At 41.4% G+C, this 17,004-nt stretch overlaps 1 protein-coding gene across 4 annotated transcripts in view; it reads left to right on the top strand.

The window, feature by feature from the left end:
- The window catches only part of RMND1 (required for meiotic nuclear division 1 homolog), a 39,675-nt gene that overhangs the window by 1,760 nt on the left and 20,911 nt on the right, over positions 1 to 17,004 (top strand). For 3 of the 4 annotated variants that reach the window (XM_040627966.1, XM_008694999.2, XM_008695000.2), the window contains exons 2-5: positions 3,232 to 3,740; positions 9,761 to 9,869; positions 12,171 to 12,246; positions 16,514 to 16,553. In XM_040627966.1, coding sequence (XP_040483900.1) covers positions 3,246 to 3,740; positions 9,761 to 9,869; positions 12,171 to 12,246; positions 16,514 to 16,553 — 720 coding nt within the window. In that variant the 5' untranslated portion in view covers positions 3,232 to 3,245. The remainder of the gene's footprint in view (positions 1 to 3,231; positions 3,741 to 9,760; positions 9,870 to 12,170; positions 12,247 to 16,513; positions 16,554 to 17,004) is intronic. The other variant, XM_040627965.1, reaches the window with a different exon arrangement.

Raw genomic sequence — 17,004 nt, 5'->3', positions numbered from 1 at the left:
TTTTGTGAATGGGAAAGACTGTGGAAAGAATAGAATTTGTGGGAAGATTTCAGAAGCTTAGTTTTAAGCATGTTACGTTTTTCATGCTTATCAGAGTGGTTTAGGAATAAATATTTGCTATTCATCAATGCATATTTGGAGCTGCAAATTGGAGTTGCATATACGGAGCTGAGAATAGAGAAGAAAAGTGGCCCAAATACTGAGCCGTGGTGCTTTTGATTGTTGAGGGGATAGGAAAACACAAAAGAGATGGAAGGTACAACCAATGAGGTAGGAGGAAAATGGCCAGTGTTGTATACCAGAAGCCAAGTGAAGAAGTTGCTTCCAAGAGGGTGGAGTGATCAACTAATCTGATGTTGCTGATAAATCAGGTAAAATGAAGATGAGAAGTGACCACTGGATTTAGAAATATGGAGGTCATTAGTGGCCTTGAAGTGGGATTTGGCAAAGTGGTAGGGATAAAAGCCTGTTTGAAGTGGATTCAAGAAAATCAGAGAAGAGGAGTTAGAGACAGTTAATAAAACTCCTTTTAAAGGAAAGGAACTGAGAGAAAAGCTAAAGTGTATGGAAAGAAAAAGGGGTTAGGGGAGAATTGTTTTTATAAGATAGAAATTAAAGCATAGCCATATGCTAATTAGAATATGGTGGAAAGCGATGCCTGAGTGGCTCAGTCACTTAAGCATCTGACTCTTGGTTTTGGCTCAGGTCATGATCTCAGGGTCCTGAAATCGAGCCCCGCATCAGGCTCTATGCTCAGCGCAGAGTCTGCTTGTCTCTCTCCCTCTGCTCTTCCTCCTGCTTTCTCTTTCTCTCTGGGATAAATAAATAAAATCTTTTTTTTTTTTAATTTTACTTATTTATATGACAGAGAGATTGGCAGCAAGAGAGGGAACACAAGCAGGGGGAGTGGGAGAGGGAGAAGCAGACTTCCTGCTGAGCAGGGAGCCGGATGCAAGGCTCGATCCCAGAACATTGGAATCATGACCTGAGCCTAAGGCAGACGCTCAACGACTGAGCCACCCAGGCAACCCAATAAATAAAATCTAAAGAAGGAAAAATAAATAGCATGAAAGAGAAAAGAAGGGTTTAGCCATTGCTGCTAGGGGCAGGAAGGGATGAGACTTGGTGTGCACATGGAGGACCCAGTTCCAGATGGGACCACAGGCAGCTCATCTGTGGCAGCAGATGGGAAGACAAACTACATGGGCACAGAAGTAGTCGGTGGGCCGGTGGATCAGCAGGTGAGAGCTTATGGAAATTCTCTTCTGGTTGTTTCTGTTCTGTCAACGAAGGAGGAAGCAAGATCATTATCAAGAATGAGAAAGGAAGAGGAGGCTTTGGAGGTATGAGGAGAGAGCACAGAGTCGACTCTGGTAGGGAAATAGGTTATGGTGTTCAGCAGCGTGAAGGGCGCTCCTGAAGGAAGCGGTCATGATTTTAAAGTGAGACCAGTTGGCGTGGTTGGTTGGTTGTCTGTAGCCACGTTCAGAGGCAGGAGTGCAGGCACATATTAGGTGAATTATATTTAATTTTGGTGGATGTGATGTCACACGGGGATGAGGAAGAGAGAGGGATGCAAGGGGTTTGAGGTATACGGAGGAGAGAAAGAGATGGTAGACCACAGAATATATACTGAGCGTGGCGGAAGTGACGTGTGGGGAATGAGGGGTGCTGAAAGGGTGTTTGGACCATTGAATTGTTAGGTCCTATTGGGGTTGAAGAATTGTTGGAATTGAGTAAGAGGAGTGAGCTTGAAAGACCAGACATGGGGCGCCTGGGTGGCACAGGGGTTAAGCGTCTGCCTTCGGCTCAGGGCGTGATCCCGGCGTTATGGGATCAAGCCCCACATCAGGCTCCTCCGCTGGAAGCCTGCTTCTTCCTCTCCCACTCCCCCTGCTTGTGTTCCCTCTCTCGCTGGCTGTCTCTATCTCTGTCGAATAAATAAATAAAATCTTTAAAAAAAAAAAAAAAAAGACCAGACATGGAGTTTGGAGTAGAATGCTGGAAACCAAGCATATGAAGTTGCAGTTGCTGATAATGCACAAAGCTTATGCAGAACTTTTAGAGTAATTAACAATCTAATATACTTTTAACCTTTAAATTTAGTTTGTGCAATTAAAATTTAACTTTCCTGAGATGTGCCCCAGTTTTTAACAAAACCTTAATTTTGTGTGTATGTTAGACACCTTAAATGCTACGTCTGTCTTTCTCTGCAAAGACAGAAAACACACTTCTTTTTTTTTTTTTTTTAAGATTTTATTTATTTATTTGACAGAGAGAGAGACAGCCAGTGAGAAAGGGAACACAAGCAGGGGGAGTGGGAGATGAAGAAGCAGGCTTCCAGCGGAGGAGCCTGACATGGGGCTCAATCCCAGAACTCTGGGATCACGCCCTGAGCCGAAGGCAGACGCTTAACAACTGCACCACCCAGGCGCCCCAGAAAACACACTTCTTGTTTGTCCTGTAGCTTTTGCGTTCTTTGTCCTAGTGCTTTGCGTAACCTCACCATGAAGGCAGTCTTTAGTTTCAAGGTAAGAATTTCCTAGAAGAGAATAGGAGAACCAGTGTATACAGATTTCTAAAATTTTTTATAATTAGTTTCTTCAAAACCCACTGGTTCAACTGGCAAGGAATAGTACTAATTAAAGGTGAACTATAATAGCTAGTTGGACTAGAACTAAACAGAGAATTCCAGCTTTTGAGATACTTTGAAAGTAGTAGCTTCTAAACATCACCTTGACGCACCCTGGTCCTCTTCCATTTAGATGTGGGTAATATAGCACAGTGTTACTGTGTCGTCTTTGGAATTGGAACAGCCTAGGTTGTAACTACACTTTGTATTTATTTTTTTATTATTTATTTATTTATTTATTTTTTAAAGATTTTATTTATTTATTTGACAGAGATAGAGACAGCCAGCGAGAGAGGGAACACAAGCAGGGGGAGTGGGAGAGGAAGAAGCAGGCTTCCAGCGGAGGAGCCTGATGTGGGGCTCGAACCCAGAACGCCGGGATCACGCCCTGAGCCGAAGGCAGACGCTCAACCGCTGTGCCACCCAGGCGCCCCATATTTATTTTTTTTAACCTCATTCTTTTACTAGACTTAGGTTAAGGTGTATTTGTTCTGCAGATGTTTTTACAGAAGTATGCTTATTACCTAGGAAAATATTGTATGTATTTGAAAACATGTAAAAAACAAAAACACTTGAACTTCTCATTCTTCTTCTTTTAGCTTGAGATGTGGTAATGTCAGCCAGACTGTTCAGAGCCTTGGCCGGATCTCACTGTATTTTATCAAAAGTGCGTCAGTGCCAAAGACTTGTTCATGGAACGTTAAAACCACCCAAAGAATTTGAGACTACAACATGCAGCACCATGATGAGAAGTCAAAACCTGGATCCTCATATGGCAGCTGGTGGTTTGAGTAAGTCCCCCGTCCTGGAAATGAATCAGAAAACCTCAAATACAAGCATACTCTCTCCATTAAATGCTGTGCATTGCCAAGATGAAAAAGTGCACCTTCCAACCAGGAAATCTTTTGGTACTCACAGGAAAGTGACTCACAAACCCAATCTATTAGGTTCTAAGTGGTTTATAAAAATATTAGAGCGGCATTACTCATCTCCATCAACGGAAACATTTGTTCCTAAACAAGACTTTCCGCAAATCAAGAGACCACTAAAAGCATCGAGGACCAGGCAGCCATCCAGGACCAACCTTCCAGTTCTGTCTGTGAGTGAGGTAAAGATGTGTGGTGGTGGCATTCTGTTTTGTAATCATCGCTTGCACTGTAACTAGTGTCCATGGAACACAGCCTTACTGTGAACATAGAGAGCTGGCAATGAGATCTCTGAAGCCTAATAGTAAAATCTATGATATCCAAAGGCAATCAACATCTTTTTTTCTTTTTAAGATTTATTTGAGAGAGAGTGCACGCGAGTGGGAGGGGCAAAGGGAGAGAGAGAGAGAGAGAGAGAATCTCCAGCAGACCCCCGCTGAGCACAGAGCCCAAGGTGGGGCTCAATTTCACAACCCTGAGATCATGACCTGAGCCGAAACCAAGAGTCAGATGCTTAACTGACTGAGCCACCCTGGTGCCCCAGGGAATCAACATCTTAGTTGATTAAGAATTCATTAAGAATTATTAGTACATATAAAGACAAAGTATAGGCAATTAAATATAAAAATATAGTTTATGAAAAGATTAGTTATTGACTTACGGAAACTTTGAGGAAGAAGACTAGTATTTTTTTTTTTTTAAAGATTTTATTTATTTATTTGACAGAGAGAGAGACAGCCATCGAGAGAGGGAACAAAAGCAGGGGGAGTGGGAGAGGAAGAAGGAGGCTCCCAGCAGAGCATGGAGCCCGATGCAGGGCTCGATCCCAGGACCCTGGGATCACACCCTGAGCCGAAGGCAGACGCTTAACGACTGAGCCACCCAGGCGCCCCAGGAGACTAGTATTAAGTCCAGTGTTGGAACGGTACTGTAAAAAACACCCATTTTAAAAAATTCAAACTGTAAATTCTTCATCAAATTAAAAAAATCCTTTTTTAGTAGCTAAGCAGACTGGTAAGCACTCATTAGCCTGTAGTAACTGTATGGGTTCAGGTAGTGAAATGATGTGGCAAGGTACAGTCAGAAAAGAGAAAATTTTTTGGTTTTTTTAGGGTTGAAGGGGCTTTTTTATTCACTGTTAAGGGGTTTATGGGAGTTTCTCAGCTACAGTTGCATTTCCCTTCTAAATGATCAATACTATTTAAGGTCAAGATCAAGCCCTTTGCTAGCTTTTGTATCTTACATGATACCCAAAGCTGCGCTTTATACTAAATAAATGTTCATTAAATTGGAAAGGAGAGAAGAGAGACAAAGGGGTCTTTGATGTCCATGGTCATCAACATTAAAAATGGGAATGTAGAATATTTAAAACTTGATCAGGCCTTCTGAATCTATCAGAAAACAGGTTAGAATGTCTGTCTTAAAATCTTGATTCTGAGAAGTAGACCCTGAGCATGTTTAATTTGTGTTGTTGCTGTTTTTCTTACTGCGTGCTTGACTTCCTTCAAAAAGGTCTATACACCTTCATTATTGATCCTCAGGTTATGAAGTTAGGAGTTGATTCATTTATTTATTTTTTTTTTTAAGTAATCTCTACAGCCAGTGTGGGGCTCAACCTCATGACCCTGAGATCAAAAGTCATATGCTCTTCCCACTGAGCCAGCCAGGTGTCTCTTGGAACATTCTTTCTGATGATCTTACTTTTCCTAGGCGAACACAGTCTTGAAGTGTGACTAGGTACTCTATCCCCAGGGCCAACGACTGGCTTTTATCTGCCCCAGATGGAGGGCCACTCCATTTCCACGTGGGCGTCATGGGGCTGGCAAATCCTTTGTGGCGGTATAGCCCTTTCTACCCCTCTGGACTGAGACAGGAAGGACTCTGCTTTGTACCAGACGGCAGGTGTGCTTTGTCTGGACCCCCACACACGCTCCTGAGCTCGCCCTCTTCCTCTGCCACACAGTGTGCTGAATGAGGTTAATCACCCTCTCTGCTGGAATCAAGTCTTTACCTGGTGTCATTTGCAGAGATTAACCTACTAAGATGTTCAGCCCATGTGCCATTGGCTCAGAGCTGATCAGAGCAAACAACAGTGCTTCCTGTTTGTGTGTCCTGTCTCTCAGGAGGAGCCTGCTGGGGGATGACAGCCACTGCTCTGAGCAGCATGGAGATGGGCACGAGAGGGCAGGTGCCAGGTGCCTGCTCGTGGTCTTCAGAGGAAGACCACTGTGTACAGCAAAGTTAACTCGTGGGTTGTTAATAGTTGTCTGTTTGTTCTTAGGGGGGTTTTTTAGTGAAATAGAATAGAAAGCATCAGTAGTGATAGAGCTAATACTATTTTGTGGATTTTCTGTGCAGTTACTGGTATGTGTGCACATACGCCTACGAGTACTGTGTATACAAAAAGCTTTCTCACCGTGGGGTGTCGTCAAAACACTTGAAAGCCAAAGCATTCTACTGGTAGTGTAAAACATATTTGTGTTTTCTAACTTTATCTGCAATCTATACATAACAGGAAAAACATGCATTTTTCTTTCCGCAGTACAAAACAATATTGAGGTTCTGCATTAATTTTCTTTAGTACTAGAATATGAATAAAAATAAACTTTCTTTTTCAAGAAAAGTGTTCCATCAGAGTGTGTGTTATGTGCTGAAACAAGAATCATATATAGATTTCTAGCCCCATCTGCTGGAACATGTTTTCTGTGGCCAGAAAAATGAAACACATACTGAAACACGGTGGCTTTCTTGGCTTTGGGTTTTAGGGTTTTGTTTTTGTTTTTTTAACATTTTAAAATAGAAAGGCCTAAACTTAGGTGTTAAATCCAGTAACTATTTTAGGTTAATTTGGCACATTTATTTAAGAACGAGTGTTGATCCCTATCCTAAACCCTGAAATTTGCTCTCTCTACATATAGATACGTGATTCATTATAAAAATCCAGAAAAAGACATGTATGAAAACAAAAGCTTCTCACAACGTAACAATATCATTAACAGGGGAAAAAATGTGAAGACAACACACTCCATGGGCCTCTCTTTCCTTTTACCGAATGGATTTGAGTATAATCTTGAAACTTAAAGGATATAAAACTAAAAAAAAAGATCTAACAAATCAAACTGAAGAGCGTTGTGAATCCTTTATTAATAGAAGAAGCCATAAGTTAGAGGCTGAGATCTGAGATGCTTAAGGAGGGTACAGATCGTGGTGTGGCAAGCCAGATAAGCTGTGTGACGCCGGCCAGGACTGTGAGCCAAATCAAACAGGAGACAGAAGGAAAGGTGACAATCTTCAGAAAGTCTGCAAAAATCCTTGGAATGGCTAAGTAAAAACAGACTGTGTTTCAAGATTTATTTTTAATCTCTTTGGAACTCAGAATACGTTTTCTCATGGAAGTAGTGGCTGAACGCCTTGCCTTGCCCCATCCTTGAGAGTGCAGAGTACTATACCTCCTTAGCATGGGTGAGTCTGGTCGGTAACAAATGACGGTGAAGCAGGCAGGAGACAGCAGCGAGTGGCAGGGCCTGGGTGCGCTGGAGAACTGCAACCCCCTCCTCAACCTTAGTTGGTCATTGCCAGATCGTCCACTTGGTAAAAAGTTGGTGGAAATCTGGCTTTTGTGTGAGATCTCAATTTGTTGTTGACAATGAATTCAGATCTTAAAAACCCTAGATGGGTCACTTTTGGAGTTGGATAGTTCTCTGAGCTGCCAGTTTACAATTCTGATTCTAGAGACAGCTGGCCTCTGCCACTTTCAGTTTGGAAAGATCCTCCACTGGGATAGTTCTTGGACTGGGACCCCCTTATCTCCTCAACTCTTTTTTTTTAATTTAATTTAATTTTTTAAAGGGGCTTGAACTCACGACCGTGAGATCAAGACCTGAGCTGAGATCAAGAGTCAGACACTTAGGGGCGCCTGGGTGGCTCAGTCGTTAAGCATCTACCTTCGACTCAGGTCATGATCCCAGGGTCCTGGGATCGAGCCCCACATCGGGCTCCCTGCTCGGCGGGAATCCTGCTTCTCCCTCTCCCACTCCCCCTGCTTGTGTTCCCTCTCTCGCTGTCTCTCTCTCTCTCTCTCTCTCTCTGCCATACAAATTAAAAAAGAAAAAAAAGAGTCAGACACTTAACCGACTAAGCCTGCTGGGCACCCCTCTCCTCATCTCTTATCTTTTTTGTGCCTCCCGCCTTTCTCCTTCTGGCCCAGACTAAGCGTGTCAACCATAGTAGTCACAGAAGTAATTCTCACATCCAACCTAATATACTGTGATTTTGCTTGACAAGCGTCAATAAATTTGTTGGGTCTGCTGCAGAGTGGAGCCTGCCCACTGTGGCCTTACCTGATGCCTGTTACCAGGCTTCCTCTCTTTCATCCAGCTTAATCACATGTCCTGTCAGCTCTTTCTAACTCCATGGAGCCTTAAAAAGAACAGATAGTGTTAGCAGTTCTAAACCTTAAGCACGGAATTGATTCCTCTGTAACTATCTGTATTAGCTCGACTCTGGCTGTATGGATCCATGTGATTCCTATACCAGCATGTTCTTACTTGACAGTGACTCTGGGAATCAGCTTATCAGATACCTACGTGCAAAAGGAGGGTGTCCTGCATTCACATTCACCAGCAATTTCTGCTTGTCTGACTTTCCTTTTTTATTTTTTTTTCTAATTGAGGTAAAATTATTTTGCTGATGACTGGATATTGGGTTGATTTTAGGTTTTTTAGTTTGTGTGTATCCTCAGGTCCTTTGTTTATTCCTGTGCTACTTTTTAAACCACACATTAGAACCGCATAACGGATTAAGGAAAAGGCAAAGCAGAGTTAGGCCATTTCTTGAGACAGGGCGAGGAATTAGGTAACAAACGTGGAAGAGGGGAAGGAATTAATATACTACTTTTCTGAAACTTTGTACTAGGAATGGAACAGAAAGGGAAAGAGTTTCTTGTTGAGATGAGTAACTCCTAGGAGTAAATTTTGATTCAGTGACTCATAAATCTCTTTTAACCAGTGGTGGGCCAAAGCAGCATAATAGAATCACTCATGTTCTGGTTGAAAATATAAAAGTATGAACATATGAACATTCAGATGTAAATTACTTGATAAACCTTTTCAACTCCCATAAATTTTGATGGTTTAAATATACCTGTACATGCAATAGTAATAACTATAATCTCACAAATATTGATCATTTGTGATAGCCATGATTCTGAGCATTGGACATTTATCAGCTTGTTTAAACTTCACAACAATCCTATAAGTAGGTATTTTGTCATTCTGGTTTTTTTAAAAAACTATTCCGATTCTGTGCTGAACTCATGAAGTCTTTGCTAATAGCTTTTGAACTTAATTGACTTCATCCCCTAGTGAGAAATACATTTTACATTTTACGTACTAGACATGCATAAGTGACAAAAAAAAACCTTCATAAAATAATATTTACCTGCACTCTGAATGATGTACTGTAATATTTTCTATTTTATTGTAATTAATTCTTTTCAAAAGCTGGTTTGGGCCAACTAAATCGGTAGCGGCCCTCAGTGATGGGTTGTGACTCACAGTGTGACAGAAGCACTGCTGTGCCATGTCCTTACCATCTGTGTCCTGCACACACACACACACACACACACAGCAGAGATGTACACGTGTGTGCACAGATGAGACTCCATGCACTTACGAAACCCGGACACATCCTCAGATAAACATAACTTTTTGTTGAATAGTAACCAGAGTAAAAGTGCTGTACCTCCTTAGTAGATTTAAAGTAATCTCTGCTGTACAAGCCTAGTGACAAATTATCAAATGGCCTCAAATACTCATGTGGCCATGAAGAAGTCATGGAAACGCAGGTGTGGAGAGACTAAATATCCTTCCACCCACGGCCCTGTGATGCCTTAATCCTCTCCGTATCTTTTGCTCAATCTGCATTGGCAGCGCCACCACTGGGGGAGCAGCTCTCTTTCTGGATAGCCCATTACATCTTTTTGGTGGCTGGCAGGAGAAAGTTCTTTCACAGTTTGGGCTGAAATCCATCTCCCTATACCTTCTTTCTCTTCACCCTTATCATATCCCTTGGATGAACCTTTGAGACCTTTAATGAAAACTCTCGGGTGCTTGCTTTGCAAAACGGAGTCCTGGAATGTGATAGCCATCACAGACATGTCAACCCCTTGGTAACCTGCGTCATGCCTATCTCGCCAAAACAGGACCTGATGCACTGCACAGCGTTTGCCACTGCAGACGAATATCATCTCGGGACTCTCTCTCAAGATCTGGCCTCCCGTGGATATGTTGAAGTAACAAGCTTGCCTAGGGGTACGTCTTCTTGGACCTGGGGCCAAGTATATTAAAATGTATTAGAAAATAACTTTCCTGTGCTACGTCTTAAATATGCACTTGTTTACATTCCGTTTTCTTTTTAAAAGATTACATCAGGGGTGCCTGGGTGGCACCTTTGGTTAAGCATCCAGCTCTTGGTTTCTGCTCAGGACACGATCAGGTTGTGAGATCGAGCCCCGAGTTTGGCTCCTCCGAGCTCAGTGGGGTGTCTGCTTGGGACCCTCTCCCTCTCCCTCTGACTCCCCCCACTGCTCTCTCCCCTTCTCTAAAACAAATCTTAAAAAAAAAAAAAAAAGGATTGCATCACAAAAATGATGTTGAGTCTCTTTATACAAATGGCAAAGATAAGGAAATGTATTTACAGAGAACTTCGTTCTCCGATTAAAATCATTATGGTTTGTTAAGCTTTATTTGTAGGGTCACTGTGACTTGGGATGATCAAAGACTGTGACACTTCATTTCTGTTGCATTAAAAAGTTGTTTTAGTGTTACAGAAGAACCATGCAATTAACAGAAATGTGGGGGAGAGCCTTTAAAGAAAAATTTACCAGTAGAATTCGATACTTTAACAAAGTTAAAAGGGGCGCCTGGGTGGCTCAGTCACTAAGCGTCTGCCTTCGGCTCAGGGTGTGATCCTGGAGTCCTGGGATCGAGCCCCACATCAGGCTCCTCCGCTGGGAGCCTGCTTCTTCTCCCACTCCCCCTGCTTGTGTTCCCTCTCTCGCTGGCTGTCTCTCTCTCTCTCTCAAATAAATAAATAAAATCTTAAATAAAAAAAAAGTTAACGGAAAGAGAAATACAAGGAATATTTAAAAAGAGAATTAAACTTAACAGGATTTTTAGGATAGTATCAGGAAGGATTCTTGAAGAAAATAGCCTATTTTATATTAAAAAATAAATAATTTGGAACACTCTGATGGAAATTCATGAATTTAGCACAAAGTAGCAAAAGTAGCAGATTGAAAACCTCCCTGTTACATAGAAAATTCTTCAAAGAGTCATCGACCCCATAAGAAGTGCTCTTTCAGCCTTGGTGATCAGGACAGACTCTTCGTGCTGTTTGATGGCAGAAACAAACATAATTGACTGAGAAAAACAGAGCTATGTCCAGAACCCTGAAGATAAAAAATTTTCCAGGTGTATTCTTGACTGATTCTAAGGGCTGTCAGAAGGGTGGCCCTGTGCCCTACACCCTGGCTAGCTTCTAGTACCAGTCCCGCTGCCCTGGGTCTTTTCCATTTCATTCGTGTTGCTCTTGGCTACGTTCAGGGAAGTTAGAGCTCACCCAAAAAAGGTAGTGTAGGCTTTGGTCTTTATCTGAATGCCCCATTCCCCAGCCTCTACTAGGAACTCTGAAGTTTTGTTCGTCCTAATGTTAGGTTAAGAAATTACATATAGGGGCGCCTGGGTGGCACAGCGGTTAAGCGTCTGCCTTCGGCTCAGGGCATGATCCCGGCGTTCTGGGATCGAGCCCCACATCAGGCTTCTCCGCTGTGAGCCTGCTTCTTCCTCTCCCACTCCCCCTGCTTGTGTTCCCTCTCTTGCTGGCTGTCTCTATCTCTGTCGAATAAATAAATAAAATCTTTAAAAAAAAAAAAAGAAATTACATATAATTTTTTGCAAATTAACATTAGTATATTTATTAATTGATATATTCAATTTACTAATATATAAAGCAACTACTTATTGATGAATATATGTATATTAATATACATGTAATAATATTTAAAAGGTTGAAATATTTAGTTACAGGTGACTACAGTGTTGGTTCTCATGAATAACTTTGAACTCAGATATGTTTTGAAATGGTCAGTATATTTTTTTCCGTACATTTCTGTTGTCTCACACTTCATATAATTTAAAATTCATCAAATGAGTAGTTTGAGAATATTAAAATTCTATTAACAAAATGGTATTTAAAGGAAGAGAATTTTGTAGAAAATTTAATTCTTGAATCTTAGTTGCATTAAAACTAAGACTGCAATAATTATTAACTGAAGTGATTACTGAATGAAAATGGGTGTCAGTAAGTGGTTTTAAGTAGTATTAATAACAGTGTCACAGGTGTTTCAATGTTTTGTGGAAGTAATTTCTTATAGTCTTTTCATTTTCATATGTTAAATACTTTCAGAAACCTAGAAATGGACAGAATGTTACAGGGCACTTAATGGTGTATGAAGGAATGATTATCAGGACTTTATTAAAAGTTCAGAGGTGACTCATAAACCTTGTGTCACTTTATAATGGTAGCTTTTATGCCTTTATTTAAAATCACAGATGCTGCGAATATTTTGGTGATAGGAGTGGAACACTCTGCTAAAGAAGGTGATCCTGGAACAATATTCTTCTTCAGGTAAGACAAGTGAGCGACCCTACTGGGAAATGGGCCTGTGGTCAGATATTGTGGGTTTTTTGTTTGTTTGTTTTTCCTCCAAGTGGTAGAACCACAGATGTTTTGTTTATTTTTATCTTTCTGCACTTTGCACCTTTACTACAGTGTAATTTTAATTTTTCAAATTTTTATTTAAATTCTAGTTAGTCATATGTAGTGTAATATTGGTTTTAGGAGTAGAATTTGGTGATTCCTCACATATATATATAACACCCAGTGCCCTCCTTAATAGCCATCACCCATCTAGCCCATCCCCCCACCCACCTCCCATCAACGCTCTGTTTGTTCTGTATTGTTGAAAGTCTCTTATAGTTTGTTTCCATCTCTCTTTTTTTTCCCCCTTTCCCATATGTTCATCTGTTTGGTTTCTTAAATTTCACACACGAGTGAGATCATACAGTATTTGTCTTTCTCTGACTGACTTATGTCACTTAGCGTAATACACCCTAGCTCCGTCCACATCAGTGCAAATGGCAAGATTTCATTCTTTGATCGCTGAGTATGTACCACTTCTTTATCCATTCCTCTGTCGATGGACATCTGGGCTCTTTCCATAGTTTGGCTATTGTGGACATTGCTGCTATATATATATCGCAGTGCGTGTGCCCCTTCGGGTCTGTATTTTTGTGTCCGTTGGGTAAATAATTACTGGGTCATAGTTCTGTTATCAGCTTTTTGAGGAAACTTCATACTGTTTTCTAGAGTTTTGTATTCCCACCAACAAGAGGGCTCCCCTTTCTCCGCATCTTCGCCAACATCTGTTGTTTTCTGTGTTGCTAATTTTATCCATTCTGACAGGTGTGAGGTGGTATCTCATCACGATTTTGATTTGTATTCCTCTGATGCTGAGTGACGTTGAACATCCTTTCACGTGCCTGTTAGCCATCTGTGTGTATTCTTTGGAGAAATGTCTTTTCATGTCTTCTGCCCATTTCTTAACGGGATTATTTGTTTTTTGGATGTTGAGTTTGATAAGTTCATTATAGATTTTAGATACTGACCCTTTATCTGATCTGTCATTTGCAAATATCTTCTCCCATTCCATAGGCTGCCTTTTAGTTTTGTTGATTGTTTCCTTCACTGTGCAGAAGCTTTTTATCTTGATAAAGTCCCAGTGGTTCATTTTTGCTTTTGTTGCCCTTGCCTCCGGTGATGTGTCTAGTAAGAAGTTGCTACAGCGGCCTGGGTCACAGAGGTTGCTGCCTGTGTTCTCCTCTAGGATTTTGATGATTTCCTGTCTCACATTTAGGTCTTTCATCCATTTTGAATTTATTTTTGTGTATGGTGTAAGAGAGTGGTCCAGTGTCATTCTTCTGCATGTTGCCGTCCAGATAACACGGTCCTTAAACCCGACGGCGTACCTCCTCCCTTAGTAGTAAATGTGTTCAAAATTTACTTGGGATTTAAAATTCTCCTTTGATTCTTATTTGATCTAGGGGACTTTGTCAGTTTTAGGAATTTTCTGGTAAATCCTGATAAAACAAATAATTTTTAAAACAAATAATTTTTCCATGGCTCGCCTTTATTTATAAATCTGGATTTGTGTTTCCTGAGAGTATGTAAAGCATCCTAGTTTCCATTCATCTTCAGGGCTTCCTACCAGACTCATGCTACCACCCTGCTGTCTTTTCTTCCTTTTTTTCCCCTCCTTCTGTAGCTTTTTTGCTTTAGTTTTAGACCACCTTGCCTCTCCAGAGACTCAGACTGGAACCCCGAGTTACATATACTTACTCCTTTTAGTTAAAGGTGGTTTCAACACCAAATACTCCCTAGTAGCTGAGTGAGAATGGTTATGATAATATTAACCGCTTAAAATAATTTCATATTGTCCTCCCAGCTCTTGAGGAGGCCTATGATTGCCATTCTGCAGCTGGGGAAATTCAGGGTGAGAGAGATTAAGGGAATTTCCCACAGTCATGGGATTGTTCTATGAAAGAACAGAAACACATAGAGTGTCTGTAAGAACCCAAACTTCAATAAAATGTTTGTGATATCAGTGCTTAGAGTTGAGGATAGCTGGAAGCTCCAGCTTGGTTCCTCTCAAAGCCTTACCTCCCTTTGACATAACTTTGGAGATTATCAAGAGTTCAACACGTGGGGCCGCCTGAGTGGCACAGTGGTTAAGCGTCTGCCTTCGGCTCAGGGCGTGATCCCGGCGTTCTGGGATCGAGCCCCACATCAGGCTCCTCCGCTATGAGCCTGCTTCTTCCTCTCCCACTCCCCCTGCTTGTGTTCCCTCTCTCGCTGGTTGTCTCTTATCTCTTCAAATAAATAAATAAATAAATAAATAAATAAATAAATAAATAAAAATCTTTAAAAAAAAAAGAGTTCAACACGTGCTCCCTCTCTCGCTGGCTATCTCTTTTCTCTTCAAATAAATAAATAAATAAAAATAAATCTTTTAAAAAAAAAAAAGAGTTCAACACGTGGCCCAAGGAGAATAGCGTCTCCTTTGACTCGAGTGAGGGATTTGGATTTCCGAGGGCCTCTAGGTGAGCACCGTCCAGTAGAAATACAACGCAAGCCTCATATGTAATGATACATTTTCTAGTAGACACATTTTTAAAAGTTTAAAAAAAAAAAGATTTAAATTTGAACACCAATAATAATATATGTTGCCTGAAATGAATTTGAGCAATGTATTTTATTTAACCCAGCATATCTACAATGCTGTCATTTCAACATGCAGTCAGTCAATAATTAATGAGATTTGTGTACTGTTCTTTTCACACTGAGTCTTTGAAACTTGCTGTGTGGTTTACGTTGCCAGCGTCAATCGGCATGGATCAGGCACATTTCAAGGGCTCCGTGGCCCCCATGGCCTCCAAGTGCCACACCGAACACCACAGCTTCCTGAACGGAGAGGGGCATGATCCCAAGACCTCTCATGAACCCACAAGTGATACTCTGAACTAATACTCCTCTCGCTGTAGCTTTAGATACCAATGCCATCCACCTCCTAGGCCGTACAGCAGCGGGGTGCCACAGCTGGCTGCCTGGTCCCCCTGCCTGTCTGACTGCCTGTCACTGACAGGAGCAGTTTTCAGTGGGCGCTTCTGATCACTGCACTCTCCTGTTTAAAATTCCGTGGAACTTGACCAGACTCCTTGTCACTGCCTCTCTGGCCTGATCGCCCACTGCTTGCTCACATCCGCAGCCTTGCAGACAACTAGCTGTTTATTCCGAGATGCGGCCGGGCTCCGTCACACCTTCTCCCTGAGCCCAGGTCGTTCCCTCTACCCTATTGCCGCCTCCCGTTCTCTCCTTTGGCTTAGCCCTACTGGTGCTGTGGGAACGGGCCCCCTGCAGACATCCCAGAGTACGTTCTGCGTAACTCTCCGAGCACTCTCCACTCTGTACCCGCAATTGGAGGTCAGTCTTTTCTAAATCGGGAGTTCCTCAAGAGAACTAGACCAAACTCATCTTTGTATCCAGTGCAGAGTGCTGACCCACACATATGCTGATAAGCACGGTGCTTAAGAAACGTTTGAAGAATGATCGGGACCACCGAATTTTTACCTTTCCTTCATTTCCACCTTTCCTTCTTCCAGTGCAATAACCCAGAGCCATAACTTCTCTCTCTGTCTCTCTCTCTCCCTCGTTTTTTATTTAACACCAAAAACTGCTCAGCATGTCAAACTTCAGGTAATCAAAACAAGTTCATTTATAGTTTTTAGACCTCAAATTCTTTCAAAGCCAAAACTAGATTCATAGGCCTCCTAATGGCTTCATCGCACTGCTCCAAGCACTGTAAGGATGGGTGGCATTATTCCATGGGTGCTTTTAGCCATCTTTGGCTTTAATTTATCTCCGTCTCTTTATTCCACAACCATTAAAAGCATGATCCTTTATTCTTTTCCTATAGCAAAATCTGCCTAATGAGAGCTAAGACGGGCCCCAAATTTTCCTTATTCTGTACATCAGAATTGAACCAGGTATGAAACGGTCTAGATACATGAAGTTATATAGTATTACAATAATATTTATTCTGCAAGCCATGTGAGTAATCATGGATTTGGGGGAGCTCAGGTTTTATCAAGAGTTCAGGAAGGGCTCTTGGTTTAGCAACTCCATGTAGGGACCATAATGTCAAATAAGTAATAAATCACATTTTTAAAGATTGCCTTCGGGATATATCCTAGAAGTTACCTAAGCATGGCTTTATGTATAGCCCTAAAGAATATATTCCAGCATTAACTTAGTTGGTTCTTTTATTCTTTTAAATCAGAGAAGGAGCTGCTGTGTTCTGGAATGTGAAAGACAAAACTGTAAGTATATATAAAGTACAAAAGTGTAAAACTTTGGTTTTCTGAGAAAGGAAGTGTTCATTATCACTCAATAATCTGAGCTACTGGAAGATAAATTAACAGATAATCCACAACTTACTTGCTCTGCATTATGTGATATTTATCCTAGCACTTTTGTCTTCTAAAATGATTATATTATGGGGCACCTGCATGGCTCAGTCCATTGAGTGTCTGCTTAGGTCATGATCCTGGAGTCCTGAGAGCGGATCCGTGCTCAGCAGGGTGTCTGCTTCTCCCTCTCCCTCTGCCCCTCCCCCCACTTGTGTGCTCCCATGCGTGCACTCTCTCCCAAATAAAGTCTTACCAAAAAAAAAAAACAAAAAACTCAGGAGAGCAGAGAGAGGTTTTCACTTTCTGTACCTTGATATTGTTTAAATTTTTACAGTTTTGTAACTTACATATTTTTTAAAAG

The sequence above is a fragment of the Ursus maritimus genome, unplaced genomic scaffold (assembly GCF_017311325.1).
Source record: "Ursus maritimus isolate PB19 unplaced genomic scaffold, ASM1731132v1 scaffold_13, whole genome shotgun sequence".
NCBI classification, from domain to species: Eukaryota; Metazoa; Chordata; class Mammalia; order Carnivora; family Ursidae; genus Ursus; species Ursus maritimus.
Note: the sequence above shows the minus strand (reverse complement) of the source record. Positions and strands in the feature narration are given on the sequence as shown.